The sequence below is a fragment of the Polyodon spathula genome, chromosome 11 (genome assembly GCF_017654505.1).
Source record: "Polyodon spathula isolate WHYD16114869_AA chromosome 11, ASM1765450v1, whole genome shotgun sequence".
Classification (NCBI taxonomy): domain Eukaryota; kingdom Metazoa; phylum Chordata; class Actinopteri; order Acipenseriformes; family Polyodontidae; genus Polyodon; species Polyodon spathula.
In genome coordinates, this window is record NC_054544.1 from 5,236,802 (window position 1) to 5,254,820 (window position 18,019).

At 38.8% G+C, this 18,019-nt stretch overlaps 1 protein-coding gene across 33 annotated transcripts in view; it reads left to right on the forward strand.

Moving 5' to 3' along the window:
- Nucleotides 1-1,742: 1,742 nt before the first annotated feature.
- The window catches only part of LOC121322830 (nebulin-like), a 90,181-nt gene continuing 73,904 nt past the window's right edge, over nucleotides 1,743-18,019 (forward strand). For all 33 annotated transcript variants that reach the window (XM_041263186.1, XM_041263190.1, XM_041263185.1 and 30 more), the window contains exons 1-25: nucleotides 1,743-1,827; nucleotides 2,452-2,570; nucleotides 3,007-3,092; nucleotides 7,772-7,813; nucleotides 8,995-9,123; nucleotides 9,209-9,316; nucleotides 9,524-9,628; nucleotides 10,215-10,319; nucleotides 10,785-10,889; nucleotides 11,347-11,451; nucleotides 11,747-11,851; nucleotides 12,113-12,220; nucleotides 12,619-12,735; nucleotides 12,882-12,983; nucleotides 13,101-13,208; nucleotides 13,684-13,788; nucleotides 14,522-14,620; nucleotides 14,733-14,837; nucleotides 15,161-15,268; nucleotides 15,650-15,763; nucleotides 15,921-16,118; nucleotides 16,786-16,893; nucleotides 17,359-17,457; nucleotides 17,598-17,702; nucleotides 17,805-17,912. In XM_041263186.1, coding sequence (XP_041119120.1) covers nucleotides 3,027-3,092; nucleotides 7,772-7,813; nucleotides 8,995-9,123; nucleotides 9,209-9,316; nucleotides 9,524-9,628; nucleotides 10,215-10,319; nucleotides 10,785-10,889; nucleotides 11,347-11,451; nucleotides 11,747-11,851; nucleotides 12,113-12,220; nucleotides 12,619-12,735; nucleotides 12,882-12,983; nucleotides 13,101-13,208; nucleotides 13,684-13,788; nucleotides 14,522-14,620; nucleotides 14,733-14,837; nucleotides 15,161-15,268; nucleotides 15,650-15,763; nucleotides 15,921-16,118; nucleotides 16,786-16,893; nucleotides 17,359-17,457; nucleotides 17,598-17,702; nucleotides 17,805-17,912 — 2,454 coding nt within the window. In that variant the 5' untranslated portion in view covers nucleotides 1,743-1,827; nucleotides 2,452-2,570; nucleotides 3,007-3,026. The remainder of the gene's footprint in view (nucleotides 1,828-2,451; nucleotides 2,571-3,006; nucleotides 3,093-7,771; nucleotides 7,814-8,994; nucleotides 9,124-9,208; nucleotides 9,317-9,523; nucleotides 9,629-10,214; nucleotides 10,320-10,784; nucleotides 10,890-11,346; nucleotides 11,452-11,746; nucleotides 11,852-12,112; nucleotides 12,221-12,618; nucleotides 12,736-12,881; nucleotides 12,984-13,100; nucleotides 13,209-13,683; nucleotides 13,789-14,521; nucleotides 14,621-14,732; nucleotides 14,838-15,160; nucleotides 15,269-15,649; nucleotides 15,764-15,920; nucleotides 16,119-16,785; nucleotides 16,894-17,358; nucleotides 17,458-17,597; nucleotides 17,703-17,804; nucleotides 17,913-18,019) is intronic.

Genomic DNA, 18,019 nt, shown 5'->3' on the forward strand with positions numbered 1-18,019 from the left:
CTACTCTTAGTCTATCATCCCTGGACTCATACAGCTACCATTTCATCTATCTATTATTATACCCTAAATTCCACCTCATACAATGTAACAGAGGTAAAGCCACACTTCATCAAGTTTACTGGATAAAACCAGGAAACAGAATATATTTGAGTCTGTGCTTGTTTGTTTTGCTGATGCTTCCTGGTGTGACCTGCAGAACAGGAAGCGATTAGATAACAGAACACTAACTCACTGCAGATAAAACCCAGTCCTTTTCAATTCCAGTGCATGAACTGGCAAGAGTCAAACACCTTCAGTACTTACATGGGTTCTTCCCAATGCTATGGAAGGTGCTCCATCATCCCTTTGATCTTGCTAGTTAAAGAGTCCCCACTGTTAGAACAGCCAAAGGGATTTTAGTAACTGCAGTCCTGCCCATGGGCACAGTGCTGTTGCTACCGTTTCCATCAAAAAGTGAGCCCTGCAGCTGTCTCTGTCTGTCCAGCGGCTCAGACACGTCTGTTTAAAAAGGGGCTTTCAGAGCAATCTGGACTAAAGAACATTGACCAGCTGAGTGCCGACGAGTAGAATGACACTTCTGATTTCCAGTTTCTTCAGTAACCAATGAACAGCTTGTCTAGTCCACTGAAATTTTTGAAATGAACTAAATGTATCGTAAGTTCTATTATTTTGACAATAATTGCATACTTTCATTTGACCTTACCGAGAATGTATTAAGCCACAGATAAGGACTTGCCAGTTATTATTACACCAATAAAGCACTATTATGTTGTCAACAATATTCTTGTACTACCACCAGTGGTCAGCGAGGGCGCTGTAGCAGACCCCTATAAGAATTGTAGCATTAAGTTGTAAATATGGCCACCATAACCTTCACAGAGATATAGTAAGTGATAGATACAATGTTATCCTAAACACACCTCAACCAACTACCACAGCTCCTCCCGAACCCTCATCGAGATAGAATTGAAAACATCAGGGTGCAGCATTTAAACAACAGTTCTCAGGGATGGAAATGAGACTCCCATTGCATAGCAGTTTGATCCATTCTTTGTTTTACTGTGAGGTTAGTGAGACACATCTGAGTTTGTTACCTATACACTGGGGTGAAGAAAGCACATATGCAACAGGAGTCTTATTTCCATCCCTGTTTCTTGATACGTCTTGCCGTCAGTTAAGGGATATCTTTTCCGCTCCAGCAGTGCCAAGTAGCTGGCTAACTTTGTAATCTCCCTGTGTGTAATACATTAGAGTATCTTCAAATAGCTGCGTCACATTTTACACTGAACTGAAGCTAAGCTGACAATGCAAAAGGTTGAAGGCGTGAGAAACTGGGTTAGGAGCTCTGGAACTGATCTAGAATAAGCCAAACTTACAGGATAAGAGAAAGCATCAACCTGGCAAATCTTCTTTTCAGAATATTATTTTTACCTCCTACACTGTAAAATGAAAAAAAGATAAATTTTCTCAGATGTATCTCGATTCAATGAATATGAATAAAAAACAATTGTGGTTGCTTGGTTACATGGGTCTAGACCATCACGCCATCCTGCTCGGTCTGTTTGGATGTTTGCTTGCCACCTCACTGCAGTGACGAGCCCTCACTCTTTATTTGTTTCTCTTAGGATCTGGTGAACAGGTGGTCTTCCGAAGGGGTCACTAGGTATATTTAGCCTCTGAAACCTGAGAAAGATGCTTCCTGATTGGCCACGCGAGCCACATGATAATTTAGGAGCAGGGGCAGCTGTGTTCTCTCACCCTGCTTTTCTCGGGAGGGAAGAGTTGGAGAGGTTTGGCTGCTTGGAAAAAATATTACTTAAATCACTGGTAAGCATTATATTCCTGTTTTTCTTTCCGCTCATTGATTACGAGTTGGGTGTTTTTACATTTGCAAAAATCATAGAAGTGGCTGCAGGCCGATTGGTCTTTTAATTTTCCAAAGCTAGCCTAGCTAAGATCTCTACACAGCAAGGGCTTGCTGTGTCTTCATCTGAATTGATCTAAGGTGAGCCAGAGGTGATGGTATTCTTATCCTATCACTATAACCCCCCAGTGCTACTAAACACAATGAGTTATATTCTAAGTCAGTTTTTGTGCATTTTTCATTTTAATTTTGCATTTTTGTATTTTAAAATCATGAATTTGATTATGTATATCTGAGACCTTTGCTAAAAAAGGGGACAGCAGTATGCGTTTCTATATATAACCTGCAGCCTCACAAGGAATTGCAGCTTAGCACGCTAAACAAAACCAGCCAATCACAGGCCAGCGTTACATGAGCAATAACTTCAGGACACGCTACCCAGCTGTCGTGGCTCGTCTGTCTCGGGTGTCAAGCCTCTGATGCTTTGACTTTGAAAGGCCTGCATGAAAGCATTCCATGATAAAAGTAGAAACAACACTTTTCTTGATTTTTTTAGACTATATGAATCTTTTTCATTGTTCTTGTAGGTTGGAAAACTGCAAAAAGGACTAAGAAGGGGTATCTGTTTAAGCTCACAGTGAATGGAAAAAGCCCAGCTTCCTTATTTTGAGGTTGCTGATAATTTGGTTGTTGGCTTTTTTTCACGGTATGCCCATTTTAAGTTTATATATATATATATATATAGTCATGATTTTTTTAATTGGTAACATTTGGAAATCTGATGCCCTCTGTATGTTGTAATAGTCTTTTACTATGCAAATATACATTTGTTATTAAATATATGTTATTATTTATTTGCTACAATGTAAACTGCAGTTTATAGCGACAATAACTACCTGGCATGCATAGTCTATGAGACGAAAGAGCTAAGAAGGATGCCATTGAAAATCACAAGAGTAAATATCTGATAGGAGACCTACCTGCAATAGCCCAGCAAAGGCTACATGTCCCATTTACAAACAATGAAAAGAAAGGCATGAAGCAAATAATAATACTACTACTACTACTACTACTAATAATAATAATAATAATAATAACATGACATTGTTGATCAGATCAAGAATCTGTGTGTCTGTGTTTAGATCTGTAATACTTAACCAGTATGGAAACGGAGGAAGTTGAATATGAGGAGGAGTATGAAGAGTATGAAGAGGAGGTTGTGGAGCAGGTAAGATACGTTTGTATGTAAATCATTTCATTGCATCACTGAAGTGTTGAACATTGAAACAGATTATTATTACTATTTGTTTAACTATCTAAAACACACTGTTCAGTATAAAATGAAGTTTGATATACACACTGTTAGTTCTTTAGAGAGTAAGTAAATTGATTGTAAGCTGCCTATTCTTAAATCAATACTCATGCAGTCAGCAGTCGAGAAACGTCCCTCTAGGCATTTCAGAGGAATGTCATTTCCCATCTCAGATAGGGTCCTCTCTGCTGTAGACCAGCACTTCCAATGTCATGTAATAATTCATCCAGCAGCTAAGCTTCTAGCGGTTTGTATTGATTTCTGACCTTTTATCGAGTACCGAAGAGGAAATCCAAAATCACAGAGAACGTGCAGCTGCCTGTTCTAGCTGAATGAAATGCGTTGCAAAGCATAACACAATTCTGAATACATATTTAGCTGGCTATGTCAGAAGAACTGTTGTATTTGTGAAATTGTGCTGTGTAAATCCTCCTCTCTCTATATTATTTGAATGGATGTTGGGATTTTTAAAAACCACACACAGTAGTTTGTAATGCAAGGACTAACTACAACATGTTATGCCTTCACTAAAAATACAGTGAAGTTTAGTGTGTTTAAAAAATAAGCATCTATTTAATGGATGTGAGACTGAAAGGTCATGGGTATTGATGTAAGATGGGGTAGAAAAGACAGAATGTTTATGAGGTGAAGAGAAAAGGAATGCAGAACTAGCAGACCACACATCTGACCATGCTTTGTTGTATCATTTTAGTGGAAGAATAATGTAATGTAATGGACAGGAAACCCAGAATGTAATGGACAGGAAACCCAAATCTTATACAGCAGTACCAGTTATTTGTTTATCTAATCTGTACTTTATGGTCTCCATCAAGCATTAACTCATGTGTTATTTTTACCCGTGCAATGTAGAAAATGGAAGACAAATTTATATATTGGGACTTAGAATTAAAGAAAACTCATGTATTTGTTTGGTGAAATAACACTTAGATTTCCTAGGTTTTCACTATATTTACTTTAAAATCATGTAAATTAATTGTAGTAAAATGTTAAATTTCTGTTAAAAAGCACTAGCTTTGGTCAGCTATTTAAATTGAAAGTGATTCCAGCACTGGCAGGCAGTCTTCATTCAAGCCTTCCAGCTGTCTGTTATCTGTTGTTTGCTGTTTGTTGTCTGTTGTCTGTTCTGTTTTGACCAAAGCAGAAATTGACATCATTATTTGCTTGCAGCAGCTACTGCTAAAGTGAAGTTTCATCCATGTAAAATACCTGATACCTCCCCTGTATCGCAGAGTGAAACAAAATCTTAACAGTTTAATCTCCTATTTCAAGATGAAATGAGATTAAATTTAAGAGCGTACTTGCTGGTTTTAACATTTTTTATTTTTATTTTAAAAAATATATTCTTTACATTTTATTTATTTATTTGTTTATTTATTTTGATAAAGAAAAGGCACATCGTGTTATAAGATCATACCGAGTCTTCACAAACTCTTAAGATTACACATCTGTGAATCATCTCCTATTTTCACTCTATTTTCGCCATCCTTGTCACTCTGTCTTTATTCCCTGTAGGATGATAAACAGGTGAAAATGATGGCTATGCTGTGGCAACGTTCAGCAAAGCCAGTCTACTTTTGGAAGCGTTTATACCCGTGCTAGATAATCTCCAGTTCTGTCCATGCCCCGGTAATAATCAAAGATCTCACAGCAATGGCATGCTGGATGCTGTGAGATCATAACAGAAGCAGATTATCCTTGTGTTACCCTGAGCCATTCATCCCATGACACAGTGGCTGCTCTTAGCAACCTGACTGCTGTTTTAACAACATGGTTGGTTATTTGACACATATTTGAACAACTCTCAAAACCTCTTTTAATACCCACGACTTGGACTTGAAGCCATGGACGTCAAGAACACATTCTTGAGACGTTCTCCTTTATCTCCAATAGGCATTTATTATTATTACTAAAATGACATTTTAAATAGATTTGGCTTGCTTACTCTGACCATCTAAGAGTGTGGCAAAATTGACTCAGATTTCAATTGACACTTTCCTAATTAAAATTGAATTACGGCACCACTATCCTTATTGCAGCATCTACAGAGTTCCAGGTCCTTGCACGCATAGTTGTTTTTTTTTTCAATCAATAATAGCACCGTAATTAAAGTGGAATCCTTGGACTAGTTCCAAAAGACAAAAAAATTCATGTCACTTCATTCTATATTCTGGAAGTATGCTCACGATAAAAGAAAGACGTCTGATCAGCAGCACATGCCATGATTCAAACTCAAAGAAATTGGGCAATAAACATCAGAAAAATAAAGTGTAGCAGGGCCAGGCATCCATTGTCCTGGAAGCTTGTGCTACAGTGGTAGACTGAACTGGAAACAGCCACTGTTCCATCGTGAGAATGCTCGTGTGCAGCACAGTTAGGCACATTCTACTGAGTTGCAACCAAACTGCATTGCAATATTCAGAACTGCATAGAGCTCCCCAAGTCTGGTGGTTGTGACGAATGTTGCCACAGATAGTAAATATGTGTTATTTGAATTGGTGCGGCTGGTGTCTGTGTACTTTTTTTCCAGCTCTGGGTGCAATCTATACAGCCTGATTAGTCAGCAGCTCTGGAATTTCAGACAGATTTAGTGAGGGATGGATTCTGGAAAGAGCAGGAGCTAGTGCTGCATTCGTATACCCTGTACCCGGTGCTCTCGGGGTGGAAATGAGTCAAGCTACATGCACATGGAACAGTCCACTAACATAGCAGTCAACCGTGGTAACAACGGGAGATACAGTATATAAATAAAAACAACAACAGCAGCTAGAGAACTTCACAGAGTCACAAATTCAAATCTAAAACACTTAGGGGCAGATGTACTAAACCGTTCCGTCTGCCGCCATCGTCGTAAGCCACATGCAAACCAGACGGAAATGTGGCGTGAAATGTACTAAACAAACACCGCTGTTTGCATCATTTTAATGAATGCTTTGCACTCGCAGTTCTTATTTGTGCTTTAGCCTTAAATTAATACCCAATTCTGGGTCGTTCCTGCAGAAATTCACAAAAACAGGGAGGGATCAAAAATACTGTAATGAGATGTACTAAAGCTGCCGACAATTGCGCCATTTATAATTGCATTAATTTGTTAAGAACTTTTGAAAGCATTTTTTAAACAGTCGTAGTTGTTGCTGCCATTTCCCAGTCCGGTTTTTCTCTTTGTGTTGCCAGTTGTGCTCCTTGTATTTGAGACGAACACCCAAGTTCCTAATTTTCACTAAAGTCAGGGTGTACTTACAAGCCTTGAAAACAAATTTGCATGACATGAGGGGCTACTATATGATTATGATTATGCTTTCTGGGGAGGAAGCTTGGGGCCCCACTGTAGAATCTGATGGGATTAAACTGCCTTTCATTTTTTATATATATGTAACAGTATTAAAGTAGGTAAAATGAAGACAGAACAGGATGCATTGTACATATGATGTTTACATTTAACAAAAACAATGTTATTCTGATTCCTGCACCCTTGCATGTATAGACGTTAGTCTTCGGGCACCCTCTGCTGCAGCAAACCACAACTCAACTACTGCTGATTAGAAGAAAAATGTCGCTAGAGATCCCGCTAAGATGACGCAAATGATTTTTAAATTAATATATTGCGGCTCTCTTCATTAACATATTTTTTCTTAGTACATTCGACAAAATGTCCACTTTGCGAATAGTTGTAACAAAAGTTCAAATTGCGGTATGTTTGTGCTGCGACTGGCCCATGCTAGTACATCAACCTCTTATTGTTATGGGTGGTTAAAGTTAGGTAAAGGTGTTGTTTATTAAATGTGAAGTTCCAGCATCAGAAATAGCATGAATAATCAGGACATGTGACTTTCCACTGTACGGATTTAGAGACACTGATTCACATGGAAAGTCTGATGCGTTCCTGTGGGCTTGCGTGTTTGCATCGTTTACAGAACCATCTCATAACAACAATAAACTGCAACAGCAAATAAGAATAGATGTGAGGTCAGTCAGAAGTTGTGCTGGTCAGATAGAATATCAGTGTGTCCCCTCAGTCGCTGGGACACAGGCCAGGGCTGTTTAAAAATATTTGAAAGCTTGTACATAGTTACTAGTTGTTGTTTTTGGTGTATAGTTTAGTTGTTAGCGGTTAGCTAAAGTCAAGATTTTCCATATCATCATAACTGAAGAAATCCATTGTTAAACAACTTGTCCCTTGGTGGAACCAGTTCCCCTTGTCCAGACACTCTCTATAAATCATTAAAGCCAGAGAGAGAAGGGATTCCCCTTAGAAAATATAGATCTCCTCTCTCTGTAGTGACCTGCATTATATCTACTGTTTTTAGACTGAATTAAGCCTGTTTTCAATGAATAGTTTTTGCGGGGGTGTGCCAGTGGACTGCTCCATGACGTCTGATAGAATATCACAGATGAGGGAAACCCCGAGGTCATGAAGGGGCAGTGGTGGAAGATCCAAGGTTAGACTAGCACACCAGGAAAAAAAAGACTGCTATGGGAATTCAACCAGAGCTGGAAAAGGACACAGTAACTTTACTGTTTGTTGATATGTGTTTGATCCCCATTTTGAAACAAGGGAGTTTGTCCTATATTTACAGGAGAGTAAAGAAGAGGTCATACAGCATACAAAGGTCATAGAGGTAAACCAGTGCCTCTATGCAGATCATTTTGCAACACATCTATGCTTTGAAGGTTATTCCATTATGACCACAAAGAGAACTGTATATTTTATGAAAACATCGTCCAATTTCTAAAAAAAAATATTGAAAATCTGAACTGCAAATAGCTGAATTTTGAAAGATACATTTGCGTTTACAGCAAAGCCCTGAAATAACCTTCATATCAAAGTATAACATAATGTGTTAGCCCTATACGTTAACAATCCCCAAGCTTGTTATAATACGCAAATGCTGTTACTGCATGTGACCGTAACATGTGGTTGATTGTTGATCAGCTTTTAATATTTCTCTTACAGGTAAGTATGCTGTATGTTCAGTGCATCTGTGCCATTGTGAAACGCTGTCAGGCCTTACAAGCTGACCAATGTGTTTGCCTGTTTTGTTTTTTGGCTATATTTTATAATTTGTTTATTCAATTAAATTTGAATGCAAAGGTGTCTAAAGTGTATGGCAGATATGTTTGTGTTTCCAGCATTGTGAAGTTAACCTGTTGTTATTTAATTCAATGCTAATTTTGTTTTGTGGTATGCTCGTTAAAAAATAATTCCAATTTTGGACATGGGAAGAACATCCAGCAGGTAAGTGAGATATAGTATGATATAGTACAACTCAATATAATTCTCGTCAAAATAGAAGTGAAGTAGAACACAGTGCACTTTTTTCTTGCCACTTGATAAGTATAGTTACAGTTTGTATTTTTCTTCTGTTTTCTGTTATGGATTGCATAACTGACAATCACAGTATAACGGTAGGAGATGATTTCAAAAAGGTTATTGTTTTGGCTAGCATCCATGCACGGCCCCCTTTGGTTTAGAACATTGTCCAATCACGGTCCTGGAGGGCCCCAGGTTAACCAATACAATTAGATAATGAACTACTTTAGGGTCTGGATGGAGGTTTAATTGGTTTAATTAAACAATTTAGAAGAGCGTTATGAAGAAGACCAGGACTGGAAGGGACAACTTTGGTCAACCCCCAATTTATCCCTTTGGTTCACAACATTGGTTTTTAAACATTTCTTTTAGGGCTGTTGCGATTTTGTTATCGGTTTGTAAATCATGTTTTCAGTCTGTGTGTCCTGTAGTTGAAGCACCTGGGACTCAAAATCTCGTAAAGCTAACCTGTGTTTTTCTTGCTCCCAGTCATCAGGAAGTGACCTCCAGGCGGGCTTGCCTGTGAGGAAGGTGAAGAAGAAGAAGAAGGTGGACACATCCAAATTCATGACCCCTTACCTGGCCCACAGCCAAAAAATGCAGGAGCTCTTCAGTCAGGTAAGGGTGTGGGGGGATCACCAATGGGTGGGAGTGTCTTGAAAGGAACCATGAACTTAATTGCTGTCCTTCATCTTCCTTGTAGAACAAATACAAGGAGAATTATGAAAAGGAGAGAGGAAAACCCTATGGGATTGAAACTGACACCCCAGAGCTTCGCATGATCAGGAAGGCTCAGGAACAGCTCAGCGAGGTAAATCAGACTGTAGTCATGTATTAATTATTTTATGATGGACCCCAGGGACATGCAGCTCCAAACTCCTGTATAACTGCAGTCATACTGCAAATCTTTACAGGATGATTATGATAATTTGGCTGCTTTATGCCCAAGGGACTGTCTTTACACGGCAGATGCCAATAATGGCAGTCAAGATTAATTATTATTTCTTTTTTAACCTAGGTCAAATACCGCATGGACGGTCATAAATCTCAGACATTGAGCAACTTTGACGGAAAGGCCAGGGAGGTTGAGCATGCGAAAAAGGTTTCACAGCTTATTAGCAAGGTGAGTTCAAATATTTCATAAACTCCAGGTATACATATTGCAACATGCATTAGGGACCCTCTAGTTCCCAGGGTGGTTTTACAGTATTGACATGCACCAGTGTGTGTGTCTGAGTTCTAGAGGGTTATGGGGTATGATTGACAGCTAAGGGTCCTATGGGTGTTGTTTGCAGGTGTTATTTGGGTTGTTATAGGTGTTTGACCCAGGGGAGGGGAGGGATAGGGATAAGGGTTTTGATTAGTTAGGGATGCCCAAAGTTTAGACAGAGAGCAGAAACCTGAGAGCAGTAAGCTGCTAGAGCAAGCTGGCTTATAATGAATGAAGGGAAATAAAGGAAAGCTTGTGCCTTTAAAATGTGGTCCCGGCCTCATCTTTATCGAGACACCCCTGTCTCCTCAATATTCATCAAACAAAACATGTTTATATGTAACGAAAAATAAAACATCTGTATCAGACTTATACAGGCCTGATTTTGTTCAGGGCTCAACCTAGCTTTATAAACTTGAAGCATTCACTTAAACTTGATGTCACAGTCTTGTAGGAATGCCCTCAGTACAACACTGAAACCCTTCCTTATGTATTGCAGGTTCTGTACAGGCAGAAGTGGGATGAGGTCAAGGACAGGTACTTGCTCCCCCCAGACGCCCCTGAACTTGTGCAAGCTGTGAAGAATGCTGCTAACTTCAGTCAGGTAACTATAACATGAAAAGGTTCCTGTGCCAAATGAATGCCTCTAAAGACTTGGGCTCTAGTGAATGAATGCAGTGTCTGAAAGTATGGTTTTGGGGTTTGCTGTGGCTGCTTTTCTTTATCCTTTAGAGCAAGTCTTAACATCCTTTCTAAAAAATAAGTTTTACAGTTTTGAAGGTAGTAAATCACTGCCGGTTAAACCCCATCACTGTTTATATCTGTTAGCCTTTCAATTTTTTTATACATTTGGTTTAGCTTTTTGTTCTTTTTTTATAATTAAAGCAGAAGAAATGACAGTGAATTTTGCAGGTAGTGAATATAGAAAACAATTAAGGGCTTGTGAGCATGTTATTTGTTAAAATGTGCTTAGCACGTTGTTTAGAGGTTAAAGTGATAATGTAAGCAAGATTTGAAAACAATGTTATTTGAAATGCTAACCATGGTTTTACATTTTGTTTTTCTAAAGAAACTGTACACCGAAGCCTGGGACGAGGATAAGACTATGTACTACCCTTACAGTGACAGCCCTGAGCTCAGGAGGGTTTCAAAAGCCCAGAAAATGCTGAGTGATGTACGTTGTAATCCACCGTTTTCTCTGATTTAATAGTTTTGCAATGCAATCATAAAGACAGACGATACTGATCTCTTTAACATAATGTGCAGAATACAGGTGGTCAATTTTAGAAAGACGTTGTAGGGTTAATGCATATTGCTAATAACTTAGATATTTTTGTTGACATTAGCTGATACTAAAATTGGCTTTTTGTGTTATTAATCCAGCTGTCTTGAAACAGGCAGCACACAGGGGGCAGTTCTTAAAAGCAAGAAAGTTTCTATAATGCTGCCATCCCCTTGCCGTTGCATGGTGCTTGCAATCACTCTGAGTGCTCCTTATTGCAGTTATTCAAATACTAATGAATTACTAATGAGAATTGTGAGACAAGTTACCAGCAGTATCTAGTACTGGAGCAGTGCTAGGGCTTGCTGTGTTTAGTTGATGATCTGTTTTTCAATCTTGCTTCTTATAGATTCAGTACAAGAAGGGACATGATGAGCGCAAGGCCAAGTACACCTCACTGGCTGACCCCCCTGAGGTGATCCTCGCCAAGAAGGTGTTCACACAGCGCAGTGATGTAAGTACTGTGAGCCTGTGAATATAAACCATCACACAGTGCAGTGATGTAAGTACTGTGAGCCTGTGAATGATAATATCAATATAAACCATCACACAGCTGCCTCCCCCTTTCAGGTAGCTGCATTTTAACAGTTAAAATCCTGCTCAGTGAATTCAGATAGTCAGTTTTTAGTATGTTGGATTGAATACATGTATAGTGGAGCATTCAAGGAGTGTGTAGGTACTGTTTGTAATTTTCTTTTCTCTCCAGACTATAAAAAGAGCATTGCGGTGATCTTGTTGTTTCTCTGCAGCTCAAGTACCACGAGGAATATAATAAGAATGTCAAGGGCAAGTGGAGCCAGACGCCTTGCTATGAGGTTGCTGTTGCAAGAATGGTCTCTGACAACCTCAGTAGTGTAAGTATGAACCAAACACAGAAGCATGCTAACGATTATTCCAATGACAGCTAAGGGCTGTGTCTGTCAAAGCTTTACTCCAGTTCTTAATGCATTTCCATCTTTTCAATGAAGATTCCACGCCAAGCAAGCAGCATTTGAGTTTAAATGACTGTACTTCCTTTGATTTTTATCTCCCCCCAAAAAACATTTTTAGAACACGTTGCGTTATATGCATTGTAACCCTAACCCTACTTTATGTTGATATCTTCTTAATTCTAGAAAAAGTACCAGGCTGCTTACGAGGATATGAAAGATCAGATTTACTTCATGCAAACAGACACCCCAGAGTACGACGCGAACAAGAAGGCAAGGACTGCTGCTAGCTCGGTAGGTACCCAGAGCTTATACTCGCAGCACTGGAACTAAACCTTCCCCAAGCCCTACAATTAAATTGCAATTAATTCCACAGCTCATGCTATTGAGATGCTTCTGAGTTGACCTTCAGAATCACAAAATTCACAGGAACCCTTTGAAACTCTTTGTCATGCTAGTACTGGGACTGCAAAGCGCAGAGGTGATCACAGTTGTGATTGGCGATGGTCAATAGTAGAGGGGCTGTTGGTGATAAACCAGATGAATGTAGAGATCGGTATGTAAATAACTACAAAGGGTAAAGAGTTCTGGATTAAGTCAGAATTATAATATCCATTAGAAAGTTTCCTTTGGTTTCTTTAAGGTAAGGTAGTGCAAGTTACTAAGCATTTTTGTCCCTGTTTTTCTAATAGGTGAAATACAGACAAGATTTTGAGAAGACTAAAAATGTTTCAGATTATAATGTGCTTCCTGCCACAGAGAATCCTCTGCTGAGGCAGCTTCGATACGCTGGGAAGATCTTGAGTGATGTAAGTATTAAAAACAGCAAATAGGAACGCCATGACAAATGGAGTCACCGAATGTTGGTGATATGGCCTGGTGCGTGTGTTGCTGCTGTTTCATTTTCAAGTTTAAGTATCATCCCATTGACACATTTGTCTTTTTTTTCTTTCAGAAAAATTACAAGGGCTCATATGAGAAATCAAGAGGAAAAAGTATTAACTACTGCGACACGCCAAAGTTTAAAATGGATAGCGTTCTGAAGCAGTTTAGTGACGTAAGTAATGCCAATCCTGCCAGTTACATTTCCTAGAACCTTTGTGTGTAGTTAAATGTTACTGAGTTGATCTTTTGACTTTTTTATATTTGTATTTTTTATCTTTTTTTGTGACAGGTCAAATATAAAGAGGCTTATGAGACGAATGTTAAGGGACATTATATGGGCAGCTATGAGAACCCGGACATGCTCCACTGCCAGAAGATGGAAGAGCTGAAGAGTGATGTAAGTTCAATAATGTCCAAGCGACTTTCTCAGTAGTCTTTATGCACACATATTAAAAAAAGATAACAAAACAGTGTTGGTAGTCACATTGGCTCTGACGCTGCCGGGGTGGGGGGTGGGACAACCGACAGGCACAACAGCGAACCCTACTGGCCAGACACCGAGACATATTCAGAGTGGATAAGAGGCAGGGCTGATGCTCTCTGAGGTCGGTAGCCCCGCCCATCTCTGCTCTGGATTGCTCGGCATAAAATTGGTTATGGCTTGAAGCTTGTGAGAGCGGAGGACGCTCACATGCCCTCAGAACGTCTGTGCTGTGTGGGGACTCGCTGCGGTGACGAGAAAAAACATAGCTGGACATTCCAAAATAAATAAAAATAATAATTGGTCATTCTAAATTTGTATTAAAAAAAATTGTACATAAAAAAAAAAAAAACAACCTCCAAACACATTTTTTCTTCTTCATTTTTTTCAGAAAAACTACAGGGCTGATTATGAAGCAGATAAGACAAGATGCTATTTTGCTCAAACTGTTACTCCTGAATATGAAGCTATAAAGAAATCATACCAGTGTAAAGATGTAAGTGTTCTAAAATAGATCATTAATGTTGACAGTAGAACCTGTCATATCCGACATCATTGATTCCAGGGGTCCGTCGGATATGTGAACAAGACTATTCCAGAGGGAGTCATTATACTACATGCAGTTTGTAATGTCGGGGCATTATAAATTAACAATGTCAGCTACAGCAATACTATGTAAAGAAAATCAGTAAAGATTACTGCACAAAAATTCAGTATCAAAAGCAAAGCACTGTAATAGAGTGGCAATTTACAAAACAGCATTCCAAAAACAGTTTTTACTCTACTTTCTCAGTCCATTAAAAATAATCAAAAGAAACACACACATACTTTTGAAGGTCAGCCAAGTTGTGAAACAATTCCACATGCCAGAAATACACCAGTTAATAGTGGATATCATATCATACAAGATCAGATAGCAATAGGCCATAATCATAATCCATGTCTATACTGACATCTAGTTGTTAACACCATTGATTTTGTAAGTCTTTGTAAGACAGGTAACAGTCAGTTTTGGATTGTATAAATAATAGGAGCATGCTATTTTTAGTTGATCGTTTCCTAATAGAACCTACTGTTTAGTGATTCTAAATAATAATAATTAAGAAATGATAGATTCGTATACCAGCCAGGACAATCTTTATGTGCAGTTAAGGTTTTCTTCACACACATATGAAACATGTTTCTTAATAGACTTTATATGATTCCATTAACTTTCTCTTTTCTTTCAGAGTGTATACAGACATCATCCAGATACTGTTAAATTCACACAAGTGACGGATTCCCCAGGATTAGTACAAGCAGCAATCAATGCAAGACAGCTAAGTGACGTCAGTATCTTCAACACGCAGCTTCTGCTGAACAGAGTTCTAGCAACATTTTTTAAACAGGCTTCTAAATGATCTTTTTTTCTGTTTCTTTTTTTGTCCACTTGTTTTACAGCTTAACTATAAAGAAAAATATGAGAAAGAGAAATTCAAATGCTCCCTGCCTGTCGACTATCCATTTTTCATTCAGTCCAGAGTCAATGCCTACAACCTCAGTGACGTAAGTATTTTACAAACAGTAATCAGTCTTTGAACAATCTTGAGTGGAAGGAAAACGTCATTAGTTTCATATAAACTGTACGTTACGACTCTGTTTTACCTGAAGAAAAGGATTTTGCATTTATATCCAATGGTGATCATTAGCATGTGCACCCTTGTAACAGCAGAACCCTGATTTAGCACATTGTGCTTGTATATATAGGAACAGTACTGCAAGGTCCTACATAGTTGGTATGTAGTATTCAATAAGCTTTTTTTTTTTTCAATAAAATTTTGGCACTGGATTAACACCATTTTTTTTACTTTCCATTTCCTGATTTGCAGAACTGTTACAAGTATGAATGGGACAAAGCAAAAGCCAAGAAGTTTGAGATCAAAGTGGATGCGATTCCCCTTCTTGCTGCTCGAGCTCACACTAATATCGCCAGTGATGTAAGTTTCAGCACAGGTTCAGCAGAAATGCATGCAAAAATATAGTATTTTAAATCTCATCCATTTTAAAAGTTTACCACTGTATTATTTGCTCTTTTCCCACTCTTTTCCCATAGTTATACGGTACTTTGCATTTACTGTAGTTTACCCTGGTTTGCCATGTTTTTAAATATGCTTTACCATATGTCTCTGTGCTTTACAATGCTTCCCTTTGCTTTACCATTCTTTCACTGTGCTTTATTACATTTTGCTATTCTTTTACTTGTATAAGTATCAGTTGTTATATTTTGAGAATGGACACCATTTTCATAATTGCAATTGATGGTAAAATCCCTTTCACATTTCAAACTGTTGTTTTATTTCTATGTGATCCCTTCTCAGGTGAAATATAAGAAAGAGTACGAGCAGTCCAGAGGGAAGATGGTGGGAGCCCTCAGCATTCAGGATGATCCCAAGATTTTACATTCTGTCCATGTGGCTAAAATCCAAAGTGAAGTAAGTTGTATGAAGTCTGTCAGATGTGCTGTACAAACTCTTCCTGTTTGTGTCTGTTGCCTTTCTACAGGATCTCTGTCTATCTACGGAAACATTCATGTTTTATATACATTAGGACTGAATGCTCATGACATGTTTTTGTTCATTCTGATATCAGCGTGAGTACAAGAAGGACTATGAAAAGATGAAGACCAAATACCACGCTCCACTGGATATGATCCTGGTTACCCTGGCGAAGAAATCCCAGAGCATTGCCAGCAACGCAGACTATAAGAAATTGCACCACAGCTACTTTTACCCTCCTGACAGCATGTCTCTGGAGCTGGCGAAGAAAGCTTACACTATGCAAAGCGAGGTAAGCAAATCAGCAGCGTTGCCTAAATTAGCTTATTATTTATCCATGTGTGTACCACTTACACTTACCAGGGATTGCCCATTAGGTCAGCTTAATAGTTTCCCTTTCAATTATTAATTCATAATGTAGGAAAGGTTTCAGAGACAACTAATTACAATTACAGATAAGTGAGAAGAAATTGAAGAATCTCACCTAAGTTATCCCAGAGCGAGATGACAAAGAAACTCCAACAGGCAACTTCTGGAGTTGGCTGCTATATTTTTCTTCAGATATTAAGTTGTTAGCAAATATTACAAACGTGTTCCATCTGCCAGAGAGTAGGTGAACGGTCACTGTATGTTAACCCTTTATTGTCCCGTTGCACCAGCCCACCTTCAAATCTTCTCAGTAATATAAAGGCTTCTCAGACTTTTTATTATAAAATAACGCAATCAAAATCAAAGTGCCCCCTAATTGTTTTCTCAGACATTAAAGCCAATGCAGTGTAAAGATTACATGGTGTAAATGTATTCGTGTGGTGCAGCCAGCGCTGATCTCTCTGCATTGGGGCCACTGCGCTCATGCCGTTGTGTGTAGGCTGTGATGGAAACTGCAGCTGCAGAGAATCCCGGGGAGGTTTGCTCAGTTTGCGCAACTTGTTATCCTGTGCTTTTTTTCTTGTTTCTAGAACGATTACAGATCGGATTACAATAACTACCAGAAGGGCATTGGCTGGGTTCCTTACGGCTCTATGGAAGTGGAAAAGGCCAAAAATGCTGGAGCAATCCTAAATGAGGCAAGTCTGCTCTGGGGCTCAAGATCCATATTGGATATATTGTATACATGTATTGCAGTTATTCTAGCTAGACTGAATTCTTTTATAGACACAGCAACTGTTTTAAACAATAACACCGTTTCTTGGTGACAAAAAATGTAGTAAATAAATTTGCTTCCATATCCTTACTTCAGTCATACCAATGAAAAAGTAATATGACTGAAAATGGGACGAATGATAAAACCCCAGAGCTTCTTCACCTGTGGTTACTGTGCACTACATTTATTTATTTTGTTGCCACCCAATTGATCATCTTTCAGTCATGGGGTAGAAACCCAATCACAAGATCACCTTACATCCCTTATGAGATAATACATATACACTTGATATAAGATACTTCCTACAGCCTGTATGTTAATCTATATTATTCTAACCCTTGTGGTAAACTCGTCATTCATCGTTGTGCATTCTTTTTTGATTATTCAGAAAAAGTATCGCCAGCACCCAGACACTATTAAATTCACTGCGATTGAGGACAATCCAATCATGGTGCAGGCAAAGATCAACCAGCACCAGAGGAGTGATGTAAGTCACCTTGTATTCTGTGACCCATTCCTGGGGCAGTTGCCATGTGAAAAATGTGCATATGCTTGTTTTGTTAGAATCTACACAGTATAACAAAATTAATAAACAACTGGAATGTCCCCCTTGTTTTTTTCCTATAGCTGAATTACAAGAAAGAGGGCGAGAAGGTCCTGCACAAATATATAATGAATCCAGATGAACCCGCACTGATCCAGTCTAAAGTCAATGCTCTCAATATCAGCCAGGTAAGTACAGCCAGTGAACCAGACGCCCTCTCTGTGCAGTCTGTTGTGTTGAGTGGAGATATTTTTGCCTTCTTGACCGCAATGTTTTTTGTTCTCTTGCAGAGCTGCTACACTCTTGACTGGAAGGATACTATTCGCAAAGGCTATGACCTCAGGATTGATGCAATCCCTATTATTGCTGCTAAGGCTGCTCGCAAGGCTGTTAGTGATGTAAGTGCTTATCTTCTCATTCTTAAAGGTACATGGCCAAAGCTGACACTGCAATATCGCCCATACTTTGATTCAAGCTAATTTGAGACATGGTTCAAATTTGATGC